General features: G+C 48.1%; 1 protein-coding gene across 6 annotated transcripts in view; it reads right to left on the bottom strand.

Annotated features, from left to right (window-relative positions):
- The window catches only part of LOC140396798 (spectrin beta chain, non-erythrocytic 1-like), a 320,773-nt gene that overhangs the window by 161,945 nt on the left and 132,126 nt on the right, over window positions 1-26,702 (bottom strand). For all 6 annotated transcript variants that reach the window (XM_072485544.1, XM_072485534.1, XM_072485570.1 and 3 more), the window contains 7 exons: window positions 26,394-26,509; window positions 25,380-25,492; window positions 24,342-24,529; window positions 21,331-21,448; window positions 19,448-19,606; window positions 15,008-15,310; window positions 2,258-2,408 (listed from right to left, as the gene is read on the bottom strand). In XM_072485544.1, the coding sequence (XP_072341645.1) occupies window positions 2,258-2,408; window positions 15,008-15,310; window positions 19,448-19,606; window positions 21,331-21,448; window positions 24,342-24,529; window positions 25,380-25,492; window positions 26,394-26,509 (1,148 nt within the window). The remainder of the gene's footprint in view (window positions 1-2,257; window positions 2,409-15,007; window positions 15,311-19,447; window positions 19,607-21,330; window positions 21,449-24,341; window positions 24,530-25,379; window positions 25,493-26,393; window positions 26,510-26,702) is intronic.

Genomic DNA, 26,702 nt, shown 5'->3' with positions numbered 1-26,702 from the left:
TCTTATATGTTTTCAATCATATCACCTCTCATTGTTCTGAACTCTTAAGGAGTACCGACCCAACCTGTTTAATCTTTCCTGACGTGGCAATCCCTCCATACCCGGACTCATCCCAGTAAACCTCCTCTGTATTGCCCCCCCAGTGATAATCTATTTTTCCTTCAGTAAAGGCGGCACGGTGGCACAGTGGTTAGCACTGCTGCCTCACAGCGCCAGGGACCCGGGTTCAATTCCGATCTTGGGTGACTGTTTGAACCTTGTATATTCGTACCGTGTCTATGTGGGTTATAATATAATAATCTCCTATTGTCACAAGTAGGCTTCAATGAAGTTACTGTGAAAGGCTCCCAGTCGCCACATTCCGGCACCTGTTCGGGTCCTCCGGGTCCAAAGATTGGCAAGTTAGATGATTGGCCATGCTAAATTGCCCCCATGTCCAAAGATGTACAGGTTAGTTGGGATTATGGGGATAGGCGGGGGAGTGGGCCTAGATAGGATGCTCTTTCAGAGGGTTGGTACAGACTTGATGGGCCGAATGGCCTCCTTCTGCTCTGTAGGAATTATATGATTGTGTTCTATGATTGTATAAGGGACCAAAACTGTACACAATATTCTAAATAATAATAATCTCTTATTGTCACAAGTATGAAGCTACTGTGAAAAGCCCCTAGTTGCCACATTCCGGCGCCTGTCGAGTCAGCTGGTATGGGAATTGAACCCGAGCTGCTGGCCTTGTTCTACATCACAAACCAGCTATCTAGCCCACTGAGCTAAACCAGTCAGTGGCCTCCCTCGTACCTTGTATTGTACCTCCTCTCTTTTATACTCCAGCCCTCACCTCTAAATCGTAATCAAAGGACAACAAAATGCCTAGAGTATAACATAATTTCACAAGGCATATTTAAAGATGGATACCAGAGCACAAAAAGTCACTAACTTATTGAGAAATTAGTCAAATACTCCAAACTGAACAAGTGAGCTCCATGTCACTTATCAGTGTCACCTGCCCCGCCTGACTACATGAGGTCTTTAAATTGTACTACTCATAACGTGACCGGATTGAGCTGATATGGTGATCTTGTTCTGTTCAGGTTGGACAGGCGAGGCTTCTATCCGCTGCAGTTTAGAAGCAACTTGATTGAAACATACACGATCCTGAGGGGTCCCGACAGGGTGTGTGCGGAGAGGATTTTTCCTCTCATAGCAGAATCAGAACAGGGGGTTACTGTTTAAAAATAAAGGATCGCACACTAAGTGCAGGACTAAGGGAAAACCTTTCTCGGAGGGTAGTGTGTCTCTTCCTCAAAAGGCAGTGAAAACAGAATCTTTGGATGTCTTTAAGGCAGGAGATAGATTCAATATGCAAGGGGGTGAAAAGTTATTGGGAACAGGCAGGACTCTGAAGTTGAGGTTACAATCAGATCAACCATGATCTTATTGAATGGCTGAGCAGGCTCAAGGGGCAGGGTGGCTTACTCCTGATCCTAATTCGAATGTCCGACCGCAGGTTAGTTCTAGTCTAGCTGTAGGCTGCTAAGTGCCTTTCAATATAATATTGAAACTTTTTTTAAATGAACTATTTGTTTATTGTTATTCTTGACCAACAGTCTACAAAAATATTTAGTAGAGTGAGCATAGGGTGGAAACCAACACAGCGTTGACCCAAATCCAACCCAGACTCGTGGGGGCCCAGAACTGGACGCAATACTCCAGTTGAGGTTGAACCATGTTTTACAGAGGTATATCATAACTTTCTTGATTTTGTATTCTCCACACCAATTTACAAACCCAAGATTCCATATGCGTTTTGAACCATTTTCTCAACATGCTCCTCCCACCTTCAATGATTTGTGCGCCTATACACCCAGGTCTCTCCACTCCTGTACCCCTATTAGAATTGTACCCTTTACTTTATATCATCAGTCTACATTCTTAATACCAAACTAAATCATTTGCGATTTATTTGCATTAAATTTAACCCGCAAATTGTCTACCTATCCCACTAACCTCTCTATGGCCTGAGTTTCACAGATCCCAGTCAGTGGGGAGGAAGCATGAATAGGACAGATGCCCTTCCTGCTGGGCTCTCCCACCCCGTCCAACCTCTCAGCAATTTTATACTGGCACAGACATGACCGTGGACAGGCCATCCACCGTTCTGCCAATTGAAGCCCTTAAGTCTCGTTCATCCAGTTTGATGACAAAAGGCTTAGATAGCAAGGGGAGTGGAGGGATTTACAGAAACATCGATCTGTACCTTCGCCTTCAGCAAACTTGAGTGCCCCTGCGTTGACCGACTTCAGTCTATCTGCCTGAATCGCAATGTCAGCCTCCACAAGTGTATGCTTCTGAAGCAGGTCCTCGACACCCATTAAATGTTTGCCAAAATCCTGTGATAGCAGTCGTACCTGAAAGGAAAACTAAACTATTAGCTTTCTTAAATAGCTAAACACAAGTAAAGAGACACACACACACACACACATATATAAACAACTCAAATAGAAGTGTTATTGCTCCTAAACTTTTTCTTAGCAGCTCATTTATCACTCGAAAAAGCTTGCTCTTTATATTATTAATATTGTTAACTAACAATGGAATTAGTTAATTGGAGGTTAGTTCATTTCATCAACCTCACTGACAGACTTGCCAGTATAAAAATCGGTTCTTTTTATGCATGTCTCCATATGCTTAATCAGGACAGGGTGTAAGTTTCGTTCTTTTCCCCCATCCCCTATTTTTCTTTGCTGCTCCAGGTTATTCGAAAAGTAAAGTAAATCTCAGAAGCAAAATGCTGCTTTTTAAAATTATACTAATGCCAGCCTGCTGTATGCAATCAGAGATGTCACTTTTTTAAGCATCAAATAGACATCTTGAAAATTTGAATTGAACTATTCAGGCACATGCAGCAAAGTTCAGATATCATGGCCGGGATTCTTCGATCCAAGTCCGCCCCGCCACCTCTGCCAGTGGGAACGGCAAATTTGGCGTTCAGCTAAAACACCCATTCACTGCAGCGGGACCGGAAAATCCCACCGGCGGGAACGGACAGGGAATTCCAGCCCACACATCCAATTTTCTGTCACATTCACTAAATTGCGCTTTACGTGCTATATTGCTCATATTCTGACAAAAGAGCATACCATCTGACTTACATGAAATTGACAAGCATTTTATAATTATATGGGTTATTTTATCGGGGAAGAAATAATTGAGTCACATTTTGAAGAGCAGGTGATATAACCGGAACGTGCTTTCTATAAATTAAATCAGTTACAAATGATCATTGCCTGAACCTCCCAAGATGTGACAATCATAGTCAAATTGCCGCTCCCCCCTCTTTGTTACCAACCTGGAAATCCAGCAGATTGCTGCTTGCCGACTTACCTTTCCTTCTGACTCCAGGCAAGAACTGTGTAGGGCAGCAGCTCCTGAGGCGATCAGTCGAGGGCTCCAGAGTGAGAGGTAGGAAAACCATACCTCCTGTTTTGTTGTGGCACTAGCTGCCGTATAGCAGGTAAGTTTAAGATCCATCTACTTTCAGAATCGTGGAGAAGGTACGTTGTGGTATTATCAGGTATTGCAGTACCCAAGAGACTGTAGACCATTGGGTAAACCTAGGCGTTTACCATTGGCTGTGTGGTATGTAGCTCCGCCTTGACAGGTGGGGAATAAGAACCGGGGCCATCCCAGCAGCCCTCATTCTGTAGCGAAGCTGCTGGGGAACAGATCTACTCTATTAAAGCCTTCAGTTATGTTACAACCTCGTCTTTGAGTTTAATTGATCGTGCATCAATTTAATAGACTACTCTTAAGCTGAAAGAATGGATCTCCGAATCAAGCCGGAGTGTCTACAACTCAGCCCCCACGCGGAGAACTCGGCGGCGATATTTAAGCACTGGCTGGCGTGTTTTAAATGCTACCTCGAGACGGCTGGAGGCACCCCCTCAGGAGAACAGAAACTGCATCTCCTGCACTCGAGAGTAAGCCCTGGAATCTTCACCCTCATCGAGGAGGCGGAGGACTACGATGCTGCGATCGACCTTTTAAAAGGACATTATATACCCCTGTAAACCAGGTCTACACATGTCACCTGCTTGCAACTAGACGGCAAAGCCCCAGGGAATCGCTGGAGGACTTCTACCGTGCGCTACTGGTGCTGGGCAGAAACTGTGGCTGCCCGCAACTTTCGGGCAGCGAGCACACGGAACTTCTAATCCGGGATGCCTTCGTAGCAGGTATGAGCTCTTCAGAGATCCGCCAAAGACTCTTTAGAAAAGGACACCCTGGGACTGAGAGAGGCACGGGCCCTGGCAGGGTCCATGGATGGTGCCTCCAGAAACGCACAGTCCTATGCGCCCGACCGCGCGGCGGCCCCCTGGGCTGCGTGGCATCCCGCAGCGGCAGCCCCACTGACTTTCCCCATGTCCCCGCAGGCCTGCGCTGTAAGACGGCCCGCTAACTGCGTCGGGCCCCGCTATTTCTTCTGCGGGCAGGCGAAGCATCCACGCCGCGCTGCCCGGCCCGCACCTCCACCTGCAAAGGGTGCGGCAAGAAGGGCCAATTTGTGGGGGTCTGCCAAGCACAAGCCGTGGCCGCGGTCTCCAGCGACTCCGGACTGCTGCGACAACCTTCCCCTCGGGCCCCAGGCAGCCAGCACTCACCGCCACCCCCTATCCTAGGGCCACGTCCGACCCATGGGCGTGGCCATCTTGCCCCTCGGTCACCACGCTGGACGGTTGGCGCCGCCATTTTGTCCATCCCCGCCGCCATTTTGTCCATCCCGGACCACCATGTGCGATCCATGGGAGGCGCCATCTTGGATGGGGCCCCAGGCCCCCAGCACGGCCGACTACATGCTGCCCGATCACAACCCGTAACTGGTCCATCTGGCCTCAGTGATGCTGGACAAAAATCGACCTCGGACACTCGCGACTGCAACGACGACGGTGTTCATCAACGGCCACGAGACGTTTTGCCTGATCGACTCTGGGAGCACGGAGAGCTTTATACACCCCGACACGGTAAGGCGCTGTTAACTTGTTACCCACCCTGTAAACCAAAGAATCTCCCTGGCCTCCGGGTCACACTCAGTGGAGATAAAGGGGTTCTGCCTAACAGACCTCACTGTCCAAGGCAGGGAATTCAACAATTTCCACCTTTATGTCCTGCCGCACCCCTGCGTGGCTACACTCCTGGGGTTGGACTTCCAATGTAACTTGCAAAGCCTGACCTTTAAATTCGGCGGCCCTATACCCCCCCTTACTGTCTGCGGCCTCGCGACCCTTAAGGTGGACCCGCCCTCCCTGTTTGCAAACCTCACCCCGGATTGCAAACCCGGATTGCAGACGGTACAGTGCCCAGGACCGGACCTTCATCAGGTCAGAGGTCCAAAGGCTACTGAGGGAAGGGGTCATTGAAGCCAGTAATAGCTCCTGGAGAGCTCAAGTAGTGGTGGTGAAGACCAGGGAGAAACAGGGGGAAGGTTGTGGACTGGATTAGGAGGTCGGGCTTTGTCTGCGTAGTAACAGTCCCTGGAGAGCTCAAGTAGTGGTGGTGAAGACCGGGGAGAAACATAGGATGTTCATTGACTACAGTCAGACCATCAACAGGTTTACGTAGCTGGATGCGTACCCTCTCCCCCGCATATCCGACCTGGTGAACAGGATCGCGCAATACAAGGTTTTCTCCACGATGGATCTCAAGTCCACTTACCATCAGCTACCCCTCCGCAATAGTGACCGCAAGTACACTGCCTTCGAAGCAGATGGGCGGCTCTACCAATTTTTAAGGGTTCCCTTTGGTGTCACTAATGGGGTCTAGGTCTTCCAACGCGAGATGGACCGAATGGTTGACCGATACGGCTTACGCGCAACGTTCCCGTATCTGGATAACGTCACCATCTGCGGCCATGACCAGCAGGACCACGACACTAACCTCCGGAAATTTCTCCAGACCGCGAAAATCCTTAACTTAACGTATAAGGTGTAGATGAACTCAAAAAGGAGATGAAGAAGGAGCTGTTGGCCCCGATATTACAAGCGATTGAGGGGCTAAAGGAGGAGCAAAAGACCCAGGAACAGGAGCTTCGGGTCGTGAAGGCAAACGCTGCTGAGAATGAGGACGACATACAGGGCCTGGTGGTGAAAACGGAGATCCACGAGGCACAACACAAAAGATGTGTGGAAAGGCTGGAGGTGTTGGAGAATAATGCGAGGAGGAAGAACCTAAGGATTCTTGGTCTTCGCGAAGGTGCAGAAGGGACGGATGTCGGGGCATATGTGAGCACGGTGCTGCACTCGTTAATGGGATCGGAGGCCCCGACGGGTCCGCTGGAGGTGGAGGGAGCCTATCGGGTTATGGCGCGAAGACCGAGGGCTGGAGAAATTCCTCGATCAATAGTGGTGAGATTTCTCCGATATAAGGACAGAGAGATGGTCCTCAGATGGGCAAAGAAAACTCGGAGCAGTAGGTGGGAGAATGCGGTGATCCGCGTATATCAAGATTGGAGTGCGGAGGTGGCGAGAAGGAAGGCAAGCTTTAATCGGGCCAAGGCGGTGTTGCATAAAAGGAAGGTCAAATTCGGAATGCTGCAACCGGCAAGACTGTGGGTCACACATCTAGGGAAACACCACTACTTCGAAACGGCAGATGAGGCGTGGACATTTATTGTCGAGGAGAAGCTGGAGTGAGCGGGCCAGAAAAAGAACGTTTGGGACAAAAGTGGGGGGGGGGGTGAATTTGTGGGATGAAGGGGGGAAAGGGGGGAAGAGAGGACTTCCCAAGTTGTTAAACCTGCGACCCTGTAACTTCTCTCTCTCCCCCATGTCGTGGGGGAGGGGGTGAGGGAGGATGAGGAGCTGAGGGCGCCAGCCATTGGGTGCGGGGCCAAAAGGGAAGCGCGGGCTTGGTTCCCGCCCTATGGTAATCATGGCGGGAACAGGGAAGCAGGAAGGAGGGGGCCTCGCACAATGCGAGCCGAGGTCACGGGGGGAAGCCGAGGTCGGCCAGAGTTTGCTGACTTCTGGGAGCAACATGGGGGGTGCAATTACGCTAGCTTGGGATCTAGCGGGGGGGGGGGGGGTTAACTGGGTTGCTGCTGCTGGGGAGAAGGGGGAGCTGGTATGGGAGGGGGGGGGGTCAGGGCAGGGGGGCGCCGCCTGGGGGGGGGGGGGACAGCTACGCGGGAACCGGGTGAGGAGCTGGATTGAAAAAGGAAGGAAATGGCTAGTCGTCAAGGGGGGGGGGGGGTAAAGAGCCCCCCAACCCGGTTGATCACATGGAATGTGAGAGGGCTGAACGGGCCGATTAAGAGGGCACGGGTACTCGCACACCTAAAGAAACTTAAGGCAGATGTGGTCATGCTTCAGGAGTCGCATCTGAAGCTGATAGACCAGGTCAGACTTCGCAAAGGATGGGTGGGGCAGTTGTTTCATTCGGGGCTAGATGGGGAAGCGGGTAATGTTTGAGGCAAAGACTATAGTGGCGGATAGTGGGGGCAGATACGTGATGGTGAGTGGCAAACTGCAAGGGGAGGCGGTGGTATTAGTGAACGTGTATGTCCCGAACTGGGATGATGCCAATTTTATGAGGCATATGTTAGGACGAATCCCGGACCTAGAAGTGGGGAAGTTGGTAATGGGTGGAGACTTTAATACGGTGCTGGACCCAGGGCTGGACAGATCGAGGTCCAGGACCGGAAGGAGCCCGGCTGCAGCTAGGGTGCTTAAGGATTTTATGGAACAGGTGGGAGGAGTAGATCCCTGGAGATTTAGTAGACCTAGGAGTAAGGAGTTTTCGTTTTTCTCTTATGTACACAAAGTATTTTCACGAATAGATTTTTTTGTTTTGGGAAGGGCACTGATCCCAAAGGTGACGGGGACGGAGTACACGGCTATAGCCATCTCGGATCACGCTCCACACTGGGTGGACCTGGAGATAGAGGAAGAAAAACAACAGCTTCCACCCTGGAGAATGGACATGGGATTATTGGCAGATGAGGGGGTGTGTTTAAGGGTGAGGGGGTGTATTGAAAGGTACTTGGAACTTAATGATAATGGGGAGGTACAGGTGGGAGTGGTCTGGGAGGCGCTGAAGGCAGTGGTTAGAGGGGAGCTGATATCTATTAGGGCACATAAAGGAAAGCAGGAGGGTAGGGAAAGGGAGTGGTTGTTGAAAGAACTTCTGAGGGTGGACAGACAATACGCGGAGGCACCGGAGGAGGGACTGTACAGGGAAAGGCAAAGGCTACATGTAGAATTTGACTTGTTGACTACGGGTAATGCAGAGGCACAATGGAGGAAGGCACAGGGTGTACAGTACGAATATGGGGAGAAGGCGAGTAGGTTGTTGGCCCACCAACTGAGGAAAAGGGGGGCAGCGAGGGAGATGGGGGGGGGGGGGGGTGAGAGATGAGGAGGGAGAGATGGAGCGGGGAGCGGAGAGAGTGAATGGAGAGTTCAAGGCATTTTATGAAAGATTATATGAAGCGCAGCCCCCGGACGGGAAGGAGAGATTGATGTGCTTTCTGGATCAGCTGGAATTTCCAAAGGTGGAGGAGCAGGAGAGAGTGGGTTGGGAGCACAGATTGAGATGGAGGAAGTAGTGAAAGGGATTGGGAGCATGCAGGCGGGGAAGGCCCCAGGACCAGACGGATTCCCAGTTGAATTCTATAAGAAATATTTGGACTTGCTAGCCCCGCTACTGATGAGAACCTTTAATGAGGCGAGGGAAAGGGGGCAGCTGCCCCCGACTATATCAGAGGCAACGATATTGCTCCTCCTAAAGAAGGAAAAAGACACGCTGCAATGCGGGTCATACAGGCCCATTTCCCTCCTGAATGTGGATGCTAAGATTCTGGCCAAGGTAATGGCAATGAGGATAGAGGATTGTGTCCCGGGGGTGGTCCATGAGGACCAAACTGGGTTTGTGAAGGGGGGACAGCTAAATACAAATATACGGAGGCTGCTAGGGGTAATGATGATGCCCCCACCAGAGGGGGAAGCGGAGATAGTGGTGGCGACGGATGCCGAGAAAGCATTTGATAGAGTGGAGTGGGAATATTTGTGGGAGGTGTTGAGGAGATTTGGCTTTGGGGACGGGTATATCAGGTGGGTACAGTTGCTGTATAGGGCCCCGAAGGCGAGCGTGGTCACGAATGGACGGGGGTCTGACTATTTTCGGCTCCATAGAGGGACGAGGCAGGGATGTCCTCTGTCCCCGTTATTGTTTGCATTGGCGATTGAACCCCTGGCCATAGCACGGAGGGGTTCCAGGAAGTGGAGGGGAGTACTTAGGGGGGGGGGGGAGAAGAACACCGGGTATCTCTGTATGCGGATGATTTGTTGCTATATGTGGCGGACCCGGCGGAGGGGATGCCAGAGATAATGTGGATACTTGGGGAGTTTGGGGATTTTTCAGGGTATAAACTGAACATGGGGAAAAGTGAGTTATTTGTGTTGCATCCGGGGGAGCAGAGCAGAGAGATAGAGGATTTACCGTTAAGGAAGGTAACAAGGGACTTCCGGTACCTGGGGATCCAGATAGCCAAGAATTGGGGTACATTACATAGGCTCAATTTAACACGGTTGGTGGAACAGATGGAGGAGGATTTCAAGAGATGGGACATGGTGTCCCTGTCATTGGCAGGTAGGGTGCAGGCGGTTAAAATGGTGGTCCTCCCGAGATTCCTTTTTGTGTTCCAGTGCCTCCCGGTGGTGATCACGAAGGCTTTTTTCAAAAGAATTGAGAAGAGCATTATGAGTTTTGTGTGGGCTGGGAAGACCCCGAGAGTGAGGCGGGGATTCTTGCAGCGTAGTAGGGACAGGGGGGGGGGGGCTGGCACTACCGAGCCTAAGTGAGTACTACTGGGCCGCCAATGTTTCAATAGTGTGTAAGTGGATGGGAGAAGGGGAGGGAGCGGCGTGGAAGAGATTGGAGAGGGCGTCCTGCAGGGGGACTAGCCTGCAAGCAATGGTGACGGCGCCGTTGCCGTTCTCACCAAAGAAATACACCACAAGCCCGGCGGTGGTGGCTACATTGAAAATCTGGGGGCAGTGGAGACGGCAAAGGGGAGGGACGGGAGCTTCGGTGCGGTCCCCGATAAGAAACAATCATAGGTTCGTTCCGGGGAGAATGGATGGGGGATTTGGAGCATGGCAAAGAGCTGGGGTAGTACAACTGAGAGATCTATTTGTAGATGGGACGTTTGCGAGTCTGGGAGCGCTGACGGAGAAATATGGGTTGCCCCAAGGGAATGCATTTCGGTATATGCAATTGAGGACTTTTGCGAGGCAACAGGTGAGGGAATTCCCGCAGCTCCCGACGCAGGAAGTGCAGGATAGAGTGATCTCAGAGACATGGGTGGGGGACGGTAAGGTGGCGGACATATACAGGGAGATGAGGGACGAGGGGGAGATCATGGTAGATGAGCTGAAAGGGAAATGGGAAGAACTGGGGGAGGAGATTGAGGAGGGGCTGTGGGCTGATGCCCTACGTAGGGTAAACTCATCGTCCTCGTGTGCCAGGCTAAGCCTGATACAATTTAAGGTGCTACACAGGGCGCATATGACTGGAGCACGGCTTAGTAAATTCTTTGGGGTAGAGGATAGGTGTGCGAGATGCTCAAGAGGCCCAGCGAATCACACCCACATGTTTTGGTCATGCCCGGCACTACAGGGGTTCTGGGTGGGGGTGGCAAGGGTGCTTTCGAAGGTGGTGGGGGTCCGGGTCGAACCAAGCTGGGGGTTGGCTATATTTGGGGTTGCAGAAGAGCCGGGAGTGCAGGAGGCGAGAGAGGCTGACGTGTTGGCCTTTGCGTCCCTTGTAGCCCGGCGCAGGATATTGTTAATGTGGAAGGAAGCCAAACCCCCGGGTGTGGCGACCTGGATAAACGATATGGCAGGGTTTATAAAGTTAGAACGGATTAAGTTCGTGTTAAGGGGTTCGGCTCAGGGGTTCGCCAGGCGGTGGCAACCGTTCGTTGACTACCTCACGGAAAGATAGAGGGAATGGAAAAGAAGTATCAACAGCAGCAACCCGGGGGGGGGGGGGGGGAAATCGGACGGACTCTCAGGGATGTTATTGTATATGTATAGGTATTTGGTATATGTAATTGTATATTGGATTGTTGGATTGTATTTTTGGAGAGTATTTATTTTGGACAAGGCAGTTGCCATTTAGTTTTGTTTTTTTTGTTTTTGTTTATATATTACTTATTTATTTGTTTAAAACTGGCCACGGTTATTTATATTGCTTCATTGTTGTGTAAAAGAAACACTACGTATTGTTATGTTTGGCCAAAAAACTTGAATAAAATATATATTTTTTTAAAAAACTTAACGTACAAGGATAAATGCGTATTTAGCACCGACCGCCTAGCCATCCTCGGCTACGTAGTGCGAAATGGAGTTATCGGCCCCGACCCTGAACACATGCGCTCCCTGATGGAATTCACCCTCCCTCACTGCCCCAAGGCCCTGAAGCGCTGCCTTGGGTTTTTCAGCTATCACGCACAGTGGGTCCCCAACTACGCAGACAAAGCCCAACCCCTAATCCAGTCCACAACCTTCCCCCTGGCGACGGAGGCCCGCCAGGCCTTCTGCCGCATCAAAGCAGACATTGCAAAGGCCACGATGCGCACCATCGACGAGTCCCTCCTCTTCCAGGTCGAGAGCGATGCGTCCGACGTAGCTCTGGCCGCCACCCTCAACCAGGCGGGCAGACCCGTGGCCTTCTTCTCCCGTACCCTCCATGCTTCAGAAATTCGCCATTCCTCGGTCGAAAAAGAGGCACAAGCCATAGTAGAAGCTGTGCTACATTGGCAGCATTACCTGGCCGGCAGGAGATTCACTCTCCTCACGGACCAACGGTCGGTGGCGTTCCATGTTTGATAATGCACAGCGGGGCAAGATAAAGAACGACAAGATCTTACGGTGGAGGATAGGACTCTCCACCTAGAACTACGAGATCTTGTGCCGTCCTGGGAAGCTAAACGAGCCTCCCGATGCCCTGTCCCGCGGCACGTGTGCCACCGCACAAGTGAACCGCCTCCGAGCCCCCCACGAGGATCTCTGCCACCTGGGGGTCACTCGTTTTTTTCACTTCATTAAGACCCGCAACCTGCCCTACTCCATTGAGGTGGTCAGGACAGTCACCAGGGACTGCCAAATCTGCGCTTGGTGCAAACCGCACTTCTACCGGCCAGAGAGGGTGCACCTGATAAAGGTTTCCCGTCCCTTTGAACGCCTCAGCATGGACTTCAAAGGCCCCCTCCCCTCCACCGACCGCAACACGTATTTCCTGAACGTGATTAACGAGTACTCCCATTTCCCATTCACCATCCCCTGCCCCGACATGACCGCAAACACCGTCATCAAGGCCCTCCAGGGTATCTTTACACTGTTCGGTTTCCCCACATACATACACGGTGATAGGGGGTCCTCCTTTATGAGCGACGAACTGCATCAATTCCTGCTCAGCAGGGGCATCGCCTCAAGCAGGACGACCAGTTACAACCCCCGGATAAACGGGCAGGTAGAGAGGGAGAACGGAACTGTCTGGAAGACCGTTCTACTGGCCCTACGGTCCAGGAATCTCCCAGTTTCCCGCTGGCAAGAAGTCCTCCCGGAGGCCCTCCACGCCATCCGGTCGCTGCTCTGTACAACTACCAATCAGACACCTCATGAACGTCTCCTTGTCTTCCCCAGGAAGTCCTCCTCCGGGACCTCGCTCCCAACCTGGCTAGCGACACCCGGACCCATCCTGCTTCGGAAGCACGTGCGGGCGCACAAGTCGGACCCGTTGGTCGAGGGGGTCCACCTGCTGCACACTAACCCCCAGTACGCCGACGTGGTGTTCCCTGACGGCCGGCAAGATAAAGAGTCCCTCCGGGACCTGGCGCCCGCCAGAACCCCACGCGCACCCAAACCATTACCCCCACCCCACCCCCACTCCCTCCACAGCACCTCACAGGGGGGTCAGTCCTCCCACCGCTCCCGCCTAGGCTCTCCCACCCACCGACTCCCCCTACAGGCGCACCCCTCTCGTGTCAACCGTTTGCCCCACCAGCGCTGTCTAGGGGTGACGAAGCTGCCATGGAGGCCGAGGCCACGCTCCCGGAGTCACAGACGCCCGGACCCCCACCAGACTCACCACAGTGGCTCAGATGATCCAGGAGGATGACCAGACCACCTGACCGACTGATTGCTTTACTGTAACTGTAACTGTAAATGAACACTGACTAAGGACGTATCACGGTACCTCCATATCTGATCATACCATGGTAAATGCAATTCTAACCACTGGCCACCACCCCCGCCGGACTCTTTTTTAACAGGGGGTGAATGTGGTATTATCAGGTATTGCAGTACCCAAGAGGCTGTAGACCATTGGGTAAACCTAGGAGTTTACCATTGGCTGTGTGGTATGTAGCTCCGCCCTGACAGGCGGGGTATAAGAACCGGTGCCGTCCCAGCAGCCCTCACTCTGTACCGAAGCTGCTGGGGAACAGATCTAGTCTATTAAAGCGTTCAGTTACGTTACAACCTCGTCTTTGTGTTTAATTGATCGTGCATCATACGTTTGAAAGGTAAGTGGGCAAGACAAAGGGCTGGGGGGGGGGGGGGGGGGGGGGGGGGGGGGGGGGGGGCGGTAGGGGTTGGCCAGGGTGGCAGTCCGATGGTAAGTTTGATCGCCCTTAAAATAAGGGACACGTTTATCCCAATGAGAGCAAAGACCCAGAACGAGTGCATTTAGCCGCGTATTTCCTGGTGCTCGCAGTGCCGAGAAACACATGGCTATTTAATGCGACTCACATTGTATAAGGGGCCTGAATGGGGAACGCGCGGCTGCAGCCGTACATAGCCACATTTTGTACAGTGTAGTAGGAGATCTGGACGGCATTTAAAAATGGCATCCCGATCTCCGAGGCCCCCGAATTGATCCCCAACCTCCCCCTAGCCCAAACGTACTATGGGAAGGTCCCACCAACTCCCCTCGCACCTCTCCCAACACCCATGCATGGCACCTCCGGCCCGATTGTGCGTGGATGCGACATGGGCACCTTGGTGGTGCCAGGCTGGCACCCAGGTAGCATTGCCAGGCTGGCACCCAGGTAGCATTGCCAGGGTGCCCAGATGGCATCAGCAGTGAAAGGGCACCATCCTTCCCAAAGGGCACACAGCTGGAGGCCTCCGATCCCCTGGGAGACACCCATGAGTGTCATTCCGCCTGGTCCCCGTTTGTGGGGACCAGTGCTGAACGGCGCTTGCCCGAGATCTCCGAGGCAAAGGGAATGAATCCTAAAGCCTTAGGTACCTTGGGAATCTGTACATTAGAGTGAGGCTAGCTCTCTCGCTCTAATATGCAGATTTGCCAAAAAGTGATCCTGGCCACAATGGGCAGGAGTCACATCACAACGTCTCATGAGATCGCTTTGGATCTTGCGAGGCATTGCGAGCCGGGTAGATTCCCGGTGCATCTTTGGGATGCCCCCTTAGTGCTGGTATCTCACAACCTGGAAATTACAGGCCATTATTGGTAACTATATTCTCCTCGTCCATGTACTCAGCTGCAGAGCATGAGGAATTTGGGCCTAACATAGATACATAAATGTTTACGGGACAGGAGGCCATTCTGGCTATTGTCTCCACACTGGTCAACAAAGATCTGACATACTAATCCCATTTTCCAGCGCCTGACCCATAGCCCTGGGGGGTTACAGCAACCCAAGTGAATATCTAAATTGTGATGTGAGTTTGTGACTCAAACACCCTTTCAGGCAGTGAGTTCATGGTGAAGGCAGTCCCTTTGCTGTATTGAATTTCTAAAAAATTGTCTAAACTAGAAAAAAATCCAAACACAAGCAGTAAAATTGCTCTCACAGTTATGTTGCGATTTTTCAAAAGTAGCATTGACCAAGGTTGAAAATTCCAACCAATCACTTTGTTCCAATAGTAAAAAGAACATCAACACTTTATATACAAACAAAAATTATTCACTTAAAACATACCTTCATTTCATCCATCCAATCAATGATGTGAAGCATCTCCTGGAAAATCTTCTGAAGCGCCAAGTTCATCTCCAGTCTTGCTCGGCGAGCATTAAGCAGTTCCAACAGATACTCCCACAGCCGCATAATGTTGTCCTTTCGGGCATTAATGCGTTTAACATCATGGTAATTCTCTGCCTCCAGTTCCTTTGACACATCCACAAGGGTCTGCACACGTTCCTCATAAGCAGCAATGTCAGCCTCAATTGCCTCATGCTTCTTCATGGCTGCTTCCACCGCTGGCAAGTCATAACCAAAGTTATCCTGTGGTCAAATTGGATAAATGAAATACTAAATACAAAAGAGACTGGACCGGTTTGGTGACAAGTCACATTTCTATGACTGAATCCTACAAGAAACAGCAAACTTGTACATCAACCTTACCATTTTTCAGTCCAAATCAATATCAATGTAAACATGCTTGGCACGACAGTCGAATGGCAAGATTCAGAAGCATCCACACATTACATTTTGTTCTCCTATTACAGTAACATGCAAGAGCATTGCATCAGAAGCCAGAAACACCAGCACATTGAGACAGCCACGAGAAGTTGTAAATGGATCAGAAACTAATTCAAAAAGTAAAGTAAACACAATGTAGGCCACAACAGAACATTGCCCTGTAACATTACATTACTTCTTGAATGCGCCTATTGTTAATGCACTCAGCAGCTCATTCAATGCAATGCAACAAAAATAAACACCAAGCACCTTTATGTTGGCTATAGGGTCTGAGTGAACTGATTCTGTGGTGGGAAGGTATGAGAGAGCTGATTGATGCATGGTTCAACACCCAAATGTTATCATCAGCTCCAAACCCCAAGGTCCAGAACAGAACCCGTGTAGCCAGACAATATAACCACCAGTAGATAGTTGCATTAGAATGTGTGCAGTGGAGTTTGGAATCTGAAATAGTTCCTGAGCTTCAATTATTTTTGAAGTGCTTTAAACGCGCAATGTTCTGGATCTTGCTGGATAAATAACTGTGATTTAACAAAGCTCATATGTCTTAGTAAGAAAATTGACCAACGAGATCAGGAGATTAAGAGCTAGGCGAATCTCTACATTTGCTACTTGATTTACACTGCTCTGCTGTTCTCTGCACAAATGGCACCTCACCCTTGCCATTATTTTTAAAACCAGCTGAATTTGTGCGTTACTTGCCCATTAAACTCACCAGAACATTAGGCCTCGAACTTAACAGAGTGAGCACCTCATTAGTGACACGACAACCTCCAATGCAATGTAAATCAACTATGCTCAGAAACGAAACAACATAAACTGTCCAAAGTCATTCCTACAAGTAGTCAATTGTTGTTAGAGCTGTTCCGTTTAAAATTGTGTTTCTTCAAAATTGCACAGAATGTTAGACCAGACAAGAAAAGCGGTGTGCAATTTTAATGTGCTGGTGAGGATCTCATAAAGCCAGCTGGAGGGGCGCGGCTCAAATACGCCAGGAATCTGAGATCAGGGCACCATTTCAAAGGGCTCCTCAAACTCAAAGTTAAATTTAAGCCCTCCCACTCCCTAACAGATATCGAGGAACCCCCGCCCCCACCGCACAAACATTGGGTCATCCTCCATCACGGACATGGCAGCACCCCCCCCCCCCCCCCCCAGTGGATAAGAGGAAAACCCCAAACACCCACACACAGAAGGGGACACCTCCTCCAACCACACACATACCCCACCACATCCCGGATAAGAGGAGCCTGACACATACACAGAAAGGGAACCTCCCTCCCTCCCTCCCCACCAGCCCCGCTCCCCCCCAACCCCCCTCCCTGCTCCCCCCCCATCATGGAGAGTAACACTCCTACCAGTGGCAGGGAGCAATGACCAGGCATGTCCCTCAGCTCCCCAGAAGCTACCGGGCGCCTCCATGCCTACGGCATGGTCATCACAACTGGTTTTCATTTTTGAAAACCAGGAGTGATTTGCACCGGCGTGACATCACGCCGCTATGGATGAAGAAACATTGCGGATGCACATTATGGCATCAAGCCCCTTCATAATATGTTAATTTATTTAAAAGTATGTATATCAAGTTCATGGCCAGAAAGGCGGTGAACCCGATTGCGCCCCCCACCCCACCATTGGTCCCAGAATCAGATCGCACTTCCAACAAGTTATGGCACAAAACTATTTTGAGCTGAAGGCTAACGGCAGACACTGCAAGATGCCCCAGCCCAGCAAGATCCAACCTTTTATGTTACAATACAAGATTGAGCAAGGAATGTGTGCCTGTAGAGCCAGCCAGATTCATGGATTCTAATAAACTATCTACTGACGTGAAGCAAAACACTGTTCAAGTAAAACTGACAAAGAACTTTATTAATACTTTGCCTTCACCATCCTGAATTGCTGCTACACAAAATAATATTTTTTAGTGACGTATCACTGAGTGAGGGCAAAGAGTTAAAGACATGACAGTTTGACATACTTTGAATAATTGTATCAAAACAGACTTCAATACCAAAGACATTCATTTATATCCAAGCCAATGCAACAAATTAATAAGGGTCATGTTTAATAGCACTGATAAACTCCACGGCAGTTTCACTGCATATCCTTCCAAAAACCTTTCTTGCCACCTTTTTGAGTTATAGTGAGATGGGTAGGGACAGAATGTATGTAGAATCGTAAATTGAACTTTAAAAAAGCTTCACAGCTCAATGGTTCATTTCTGGTGAAATCACCACAAGAGATTCCTGCTACACTCCCAATTTTGAACAGACCATAGCTGCACATTTCGGTTCATCTGTAAACGGATTTCATTTTCGAATGCTCACCATCATATCTGTCATTTCAGCAGCCTCGGGCACATGGTAAGAGGAAGCAGGACTGGTTGATTTTGGGAAGTGATTAGAACAAAAAGTGGAAACATTGATAATACAGTTCCTTCAAACAACCAACCCTAAAAATCCCCTTTGAAAATATCATCTGCACTCAAAAAGCAAACTAGCAATGGCTTCATACAATCAGTTATTGTAAGTATGTCAACATGTCTGCACCATAGTAAAGGAAACACTAGGGGTAGGATTCTCCGGTACCCCACCAGCGTGTTTGTCAGCACCGCTCCGTTTGCTGGTGGCAGGATTCTCTACTCCCACCGCTTGTCAATGGGATTTCCCATTGAAGCCACACCTTGCCGCTGGGAAACCCATGGGTGTGGGTGCGCTGCCAGCCACTCAGGCATGTTTCCAAGTACCTTAATTTTATTTGAAAATTCTAAGAGAGGGTGCAAATGCAAGTCACTGGTCTATTGGCTGGTAACTATGTGGAATTTTACATCGTTAACACCAGCCTTTAAAACCCCAGAGCATGGTCAGAATTTTACTTTACTCTCCTTTGGCAGCTTTAAAGTGGGGGAGAGGTGGTGAAATTTCATGAAAGGGATTCCCTCTGGGTTCCCAGCCGGGGTAGTGATTTTACACTGTGACAAGCTTGGCCTCGGACAGGATCCTTACCCCAATTAAGTCCCTTCACTGTTTCCGCCCCGCCTCAATGTTTGGACTTTTGGGAGAGATGACTGCTCAGGGGAAATGCATAAAGAAAGATAGTTGGAACTTGGATGGGAAAGGGGGGAGGGAAGGTGTCCTCATCAAAGTCCCCTTCTGTCAGGGGACACCCTCCCTTAAGGCCCGGTGACCTCTTGACTTCTCTCCCCTCCCACCACCCCACCCTCATCCCCCACCACTATCCCAAGACACTACGCCCCCCTTGCAACCCCCAGGTGTACCCGACCCTCCCTGCCCTCTGCCATTTACCTTGTACTCCGGTTCCTGGGACTTCATACAAGGTGGCTCCCTGCAGTGCTCTCTCAGCGCTGTGCCTGAAGGCATTTGAGATCTGCCAGCCAATCTGATTGGCCGACAGTCTCCAAGATGGGGCTTCCTCCCAAGTGAGGGGCCAAAGTCCCACCAATCAAGACTCGTTAGAACAGGGGCGGCACAGTGGTGCTGTGGTTAGCACGGGGTTCCCAGGTTCGATCCCATCCTGGGTCACTGTCCATGTGGAGTGTGCACATTCTCCCCGTGTCTGCGTGGGTCTCACCCCCACAACCCAAACATGTGCAGGGTAGGTGGATTGGCCACGCTAAATTGCCCCTTCATTGAAAAAAAAAAAGGCTCATTAGAGCATAATGTGGCATCGGGGCTGCTGAAATCAGCAGGGATGTGTTCCCTGCCAACTCTTCCCCGCCATCCGAAAAATTCACGCCCACGTTTCGAGTTTTGTGTTGGTCAGACATTACAGGCTTTAAATTTCTCGCGGATGTATGCGCTCAATGGTTGTGCAAACTGAAAAGATCTTTCAATACCTTCATAATAATGCTGCAGAGTTTCATTAACTACTGTATGTGCATCATGTTTCCTTTAATAAAATGAAATGGTTCTTTACCTGCGAGACCAGCCGTTGATTCTCACACAACCACGTCTCCCTCATTAGGGCCTTGCGGTCAAAACGGCGGGCTAGTTGTTCCAGTTTCTCCTGTCTGATCAGTTCATTTCTGAGGACCAGCTCACGTTCGTGCTCTGCTTTCTCCAGCCTCTCCCAGCCCTATCCAAAATCACCAGATATAAAAAGGTCAGAAATAATCAGATGTTGAAGTGATACACCGCCTTTCTATTTTGGATAAAAAAAGCCAGAAACTTTGCTTAGTTTAAACCACACTGATTGAATCCACTGCACTGCAGTTATTATTCCACCAAGTTGCCATTGTCCTCATGTGCTGGCTTCACACAGAACTGAAGAAAATGTTGTTGTGATAACGCAGTTTAAAAGTAATCCTTGGAGCCAGAGCAGGAGGGGAATTGATGGTTTAATCCTATGCCCCCAAGTTCATTGGGCTGGATTCTCCGTTGGCGGGATGCTCCATTTCGCTAGCAGCACACTCACGCCCACAGATTTCCCAATGGCGTGAGGGTGCCCACAATGGGAAATCCCATTGATTGGCTGCCGGGACAGAGGACCCTGCTGTCGGAGGAGGCACGTCGCACTGGATAACGAGTGCGGCTGGACAGAGAATCCCGTCCATTATCTCAGCCATGCTGATGTGACCAGAAGCTTCATGCAAGCTGCTTCAGGACAGTGCTGAAGAAGCCTTGCAAGCCAGTCATTTACTTGCCTCCTCATGAAGGCAGTGCAGGATTCCATGAGAACATGGAATAAACATCAAGAATAACGTGACAAAAGGAATAAACATCAAGAACAACATGACAAAAGTATATAAGTGAATTGTTCCCCCAAAAAACCTTTTTAAAATCTGATCAATAAGTACATTTTAGAATTCTGACTGAATCAACTCCATTTTCAATGCATTTTGCCTACACAAACATAAAACAAGGGCTCACTGAACACCCTTCAAATGTGCTATGCTTTGTAGGACAGTACCAAGCGCGCTCCAGTTTCATGGCCAATTTCATGGCTTCTTTCAGGAAAGCAATGTAGGCCTTTGGTGACTGCAGGATTTGAGAGAGAGTGGGCCCAAGTTCACTCTCCTGATCGTCATCCAGTGATGTGTCTGTGAGCACTTCACAAGCCTGCACTCTGCTGCAGTGTTACTCAGAAAACCTATTAACAAAGTGCATTTAACCTTATGTTTTCAAAAAAAAGGACTATTGGGGTGGACAATAAATGCTGGCCTTACCAATGACACAAATCCCAAGAGCAAATAAAATAATAACTTGGGCTAGTATCAGAGGACTGCCAGTGCATGATACGCGGTATCAATATCAACCTGTGCTACATAGCACAGGTGACTGTAGCTGACAACGTTTCAGTGCATGAGATGCACTTTGAGAAATCTGAAAGGATGCCATAGAAATGCAAACTATCATCCGACAGGAGCTAATCAAACAAAATTGGAGGAAAAGGTACAAAGTCCACCATTAAAAAGTTAAGAACATTTCAGACTGACAATCAACGGGAATTCACTCTGCACAGTGTATGTTCTCCATAAAACGTTTCAAAAACATTGCACCAAAAGTTATGGAATCTAAAACTGAATTTTTGAATGAAATCGATTCATGTATCTGCAAACTATAGACAGAAATGAACATGATGAACTCCTCATTTCTATGAACGCTCCCTGAATGCCTGTTTAAATGAATGCCAAGCCTCAGCTGCTCACCAGTATTGCTGTATCAAAGAGCCTCTGTAACTGGCAGTGTCACGTCACCCAGGAGAATAGCACAGGGATTAAATTCAACCAACAGTTAAAATGGCTAAAGACACTATATACAAATAGATTGATGGAAATGACGAGTGACGAAAGCGCTTACCCTGTTGATATCCGAGATGAGCTTGCCCTCGTGTGGTGTATACACTATCTGATTGTTTGCTCTCATCCTGCTCTGGATGGAGAACAGCAGCACCTCGAGAGTACCCTTCTCCTGGAACCTGCCGGAGGACAGCTGTTTCAGTTATTTTTGATGTAACTCAAAAAAAAAAGACTGTGGCATGAAAACCAGTCACAAATCAACATCAAGGAAACTGGTGTGGCCTGCTGGAAATTAAGCATTAATAGTACTACAGAGAAGGGAACCACGACAATTTGGAAAAGCAGTTTCAGAGAGATGTCGCAGATGCCAAAGCAATGCTGTCCAGCTCTGCTGGTTAAGATTTGTTATTGGTCAACTCTATTTTTAGGCACCGATAAGATTGAGTATTCAAGATTTATGCAGTGGAGACATTTACAATTTAAATCTTGGATCTTCCACAGAACCAGACTTGCCTTTCAACCGTACACGGAGAAAAAGTGCTGTTTTGAAATAGATACACCAGTGCTGCAAAAGCCCAAGAATGCTGGATTGCTGAGCAAAAATATTTTTATATGTTCAACTGGTTAATAATCTTTACCTGGTCATACACAGATTGTGGTCTCACAGCTCTGCACTGACGGGTGGGCGTTATGCCGATTTTCAACTTGTCTGCATGATGGAGATTAGCATTGCCGCAAGGACCGCTGGTGGTGAGCGCAAACTGTTACAAGTAATCACCTGTGCAGCTACAGGACCACAGGGGATAGTGTTGGAGAGGATGTTTAGTTTGCTCCCCGAAAACAGTGGAAGATTCGATGGCTGGCTGGAAGTCTCAAATGATTACGTGATGGAAGTTATGAGGTGGCAGGCAAAACAATTGATCAGCTTTCACAATACCAGCTATTGTTGCTTGCAAGAATAATCGAGAGGAGCGCAGTTGGAAAGAACTAAGGCAGGCGGTGAAAGGCAAAATAATCAACAACGTAATCATGTGGGGAGGCTCAATTTCTGACTGGGGCAAGAGGAAGGTCCCCTCCATTATAACAGATATTTAAAGTTCCACTGTCAACTACCTCACATTGGCATTAACAATTTAATCAACAAAGATGAGATTGATATCTATTACACCAGGTTGAAAGGGGTGGCACGGTGGTGCAGTGGTTAGCACTGCTACCTCATGGCACTGAGGACCCAGGTCCGATCCTGGCCGCAGGTCACCGTCTGTGTGCGGTTTGCATATTCTCCCCATGTCTGCATGGGTCCCACCCCCACAAACCCAAAGATGTGCAGGTTAGGTTGATTGGCCACTCTAAATTGCCCCTAAAATAACACCAGGTGTTCACTGTCCGTGTGGAGTTTGCACATTCTCCCCGTGTTTGCGTGGGTTTTGCCCCCACAAGCCAAAAATGTGCAGGGTAGGTGGATTGGCCACGCTAAATTGCCCCTTAATTGAAAACAAATAATTGGGTACTCTAAATGTATTTTTAAAAAATAACACCAGGATGAAGACTAGAGCTGATTGGACATTGAGGATTCTAAACTTATTTGTTCTTGAAACGTGGGCGGCACTGACAAAGCAGCATTTATTTATAGTTACCCTGAGTGCATTAAGAATCTACGACATAGAGTTGACGAGTTCCCTTTCCTAAAGCACATAAGTGAACTAGATAGAATGGTTTTGCAGCCACTGCACAACGAAAATCACAAAGGTTCTCGCTCCTAAGCTGCTGTTGGCCAATCCCACTATTTTTATTATTTGTAAAACCAAATCGTATCCTGATTTACATAATGGTGTAATTCTGGTGAATTTGTTTTCCATTCTGTTGACAAAAGGATAAATAACGGCCAAATTAGATTGCTCCCTTCGCAATCCCGAAGAAAACACAGATATGGTGTTTGAGAAGCGCAATTAACCCATGGCCATTGATTGCAATATAGGCAGTACATCAATTTCAGCTGCCTGCTCAATTTCAATGATTTCAGAGGGCAGGCACACATGGGAAATTGGCTGGATGCCTGAGCAGGAAGGATCAATGGATAGCCTGCACCAGTTAAAGCTAGCCTCAACTGCTTATAGGTTAGATGCGTTGTGATTGGAGAAGGTGCTGGTAGTTGTGTAGGAAATTATTCTGACCTGGGAAACAATGAACTGCAGGACAGTGTGAGCTCCAAGATCTTTGGACGCTGCACTGGAGGGCCTCGATGGAGGTGGAGAGGAGGAGGGATGCCCGAGATCCACAAGGAACCAGAAGGCCAGCCAGATACACATATATGGGAGGCATCAGATGTCAATGCCAGGAGTCAAGCCCCAAGGACTTGGACAAAGTACTGCAAAGGTCGAGTGGTCAAGATCAGTGAATTGGTCTTCAAATGTCGCAACCTACTGACTGCGCCAGTAGACTCACACACTGCTAAATTCACCACACTCCATCATCACTAACGTCAATATCTATCAATCACCACTCGTACATAACATTCATATATTTCACCTTACCTTCACACTGGAAACCACACACTCAAATTTCACAGATTGCCAGCAATTTGATGATGACAAGTACGTCACCCAAAACTATACCACACTTGCTGTTTGATTTTGGGTTGAGACTCTATTAGTGTGGTCCAGCTCAGCAACAGTGCATTCCTACCATATCTTCCTACATTGTCCATGCCTCTACAGGTTTGTGGCATTGAGTTAATTGATATGATCATTTTGTATAGGTTTCCAAGATGATCTGCTATTCTCACACTCATGGAAACCCAAGTAGTCCAGCTGACCATCTGGGCACCCAGTTGAATGACCCCTGACATCTTGTTTTGCCCAGATTTAAGAGTGAGTTGTTTATCCAGATCTTGGGGTTGCTTAAATCGGGTCATCACCTCTGGCATCCGGTCATTTCCAAACAACATGCACTTAATCATTTCATGGGATATTAGCAGAATTAAAAACATCAAAGGTAGTCGGAGAACAGAAATCATCTAATAATTTACAACCAGGCACTAAAGCACACAGCAACCCTCCTTGTGCTGCTTACTTGGAAGGTTTTTCCACTGTACGGTAGGTGTTGAAGGCCTGCAGTTGTTGTTGCACTCCAGCCAATGAATTGGCAAACTTCCGACTGTTGAGGACAATAATGGTTTGCTCAATCCAGGTGAGCAAGTCTGATGCCAATTCTTCATATTTGTCGATCATCTTTTGGGTTTCAATTGCATTGTCTAACACCTGGATAAAGATATAGTACATTGTAGGATGCGTCAAGTTCTTAATCCGTTCTGAAATACCGGAACAGCAACATTTTAATCCAGATAAACAAAGCGTGCTGTTCAGTGGCTGATTGTGAGATGATGATCTGACCCACTCATTCTTAATCCTAGAAAATGACACATTTTCAAAATAAGGACACAACATAACCAAGAGTGAGCCGCCCTTGGACCTGGAAAGGAAATCACAAATCTCACAAGCCTGGAGCCCACAATAAGTTGGCCATGTGCAGTGGTGACTTCGTGCGGAATGGGGGTGGTTAATAGGAAGTAGTAATATTTTCAAAATTCCAGAATTTTACAAAGCTATTCATTCCTTGCAATGATTTGGATGAACAGGAGCAATTTGGAGACAATCGCTTGGGCCAGTGAACATTGTTGATTTAGTGCAGATGGGGGCCTTACTCTGCATTATTTCTTTACTACACCTGATCTCAGAATACTTGTCTTATTGCCACCCTCACTTGAGAAATGCAAGGTGACCTTTGGGAGAGAATGAGATCAGTCTTTGAGCTCTGAAAAAATTGTCAATTTATAACTGCGCCTGTAACTATTCGGACAAAACCTGTGCTACATTATCATTTATTACAACTAATGGTAAACTTACTAAAATTAACCAAAGAATCTTGCAGCACAGAAGGAGACCATTTTGCCCACTGTTCCTCTGTCAGCTCTTTGAAACAGTAATCGAATTCGGCCCACATCCCAAGTCTTTCACAACTTCCCTGCAATCTTTTGCTTTACAAGTATATATTCAATCCCCTTTTGAAAGTTGAGTTGACGAGGGGGAGTCAATTCTATTTAACACAAACCTTCCCAATCCTTTTCCCCTCCACTGCCAATGCTTTCATCTTAGAGAAGTAATGGTAAAATGCCACCACGTAGGTAATAATTGACTTCTCATCCGGATTCTCTGTAAATACGTCTGTGAGGAGGACAAAATAAGAATTCTTTCTTAATCAGGCATCGCTCTTTGCCAAGGAAAGGAGAACATTCATTTTTATAATATCTGGCACAATACCATTTTTGAAATCTAAGGCGCATTTTTATCTAAACTTGGTCAAACAACATTTGCCTGACAAAAATACTATACCCTTGAAATATATTAAATAAGTCATTTTGTTGTTGTGGTTAGGGGCAAAAGAAAGTCAACCATAATGATGCCAAAGGACAGAATTGTTAATGGTATATTAATTATATTGTTAAGATACACAGGTAACATGCACTGTTTAATTAAATACCTAGAGCACTTATAAAGAAAGACTGCTGAGACACAGGGTTAGTAGGTAGGAAGCAAACAAACATGTATAATGCTGCATTCTGTAAATAAATCTATTAACAAAGAAAGTATTAATGTCTAATTTCGTACATCACTGGCTTGGGATCGAGTCAACAGGAATTGCAAGCCAGCTACAAGCAAGAATCTACACTGAAGGTTGCAGGCTACAGGTTTAACCTATAGCAATTGAATGTTGTCACATGCCAGTCAAAAGGATAGTCTGGTAATAAACATTATTTAACTATGACAAATTCTCGTAAAGTCGATCACTTCTACACAGGTCCGAAATTATAGTTGACATCATAGAACGGCAATGCAGTCTGTGCTGCTATGTGAGGAAATGCAGGTCAGAGAATAAGGGTGCAATGTTGGTGCCCTACATCTGGATCCCCTTGTTTATGTTTGACATTGGGAACATTGGATTGGAAAACGTATCTTTTTAATCCATTAGGCACATTCCTGTTATTTAGATCCATAATTAATATCTCTAAAGTTTATGTGGCTATGTACACATACAATTACTTGAAACCACCTGGCTGAAACATACCCTCAGGATCAAGCAGTTTGGTCACACCCAGCTGCTGCTCGGCAATGTTAAAAGCCTGCTGTAAGTTGTGCGTGGCATTGGACTGTTTCAATTTGTTAAAGTCAACCAGATCGGGCCTGAAGAAAGAAAAATGCATTTCAAACATGTCCAATTCACCACACTTTTCAATGATGAACAACTTGCTGAATGTTTAAGAAACTCAAAACTAGGTGAGAATGTTAACAGAATTTGAATTCAGATATAGCCATTTTCATTTTAAACCTATTTTGTGGGCTTCTTTATCTTGTGCCATCAAAATAGCCAGTTTCT

The sequence above is a fragment of the Scyliorhinus torazame genome, chromosome 2 (assembly GCF_047496885.1).
Source record: "Scyliorhinus torazame isolate Kashiwa2021f chromosome 2, sScyTor2.1, whole genome shotgun sequence".
Lineage (NCBI taxonomy): Eukaryota > Metazoa > Chordata > Chondrichthyes > Carcharhiniformes > Scyliorhinidae > Scyliorhinus > Scyliorhinus torazame.
Note: the sequence above shows the minus strand (reverse complement) of the source record. Positions and strands in the feature narration are given on the sequence as shown.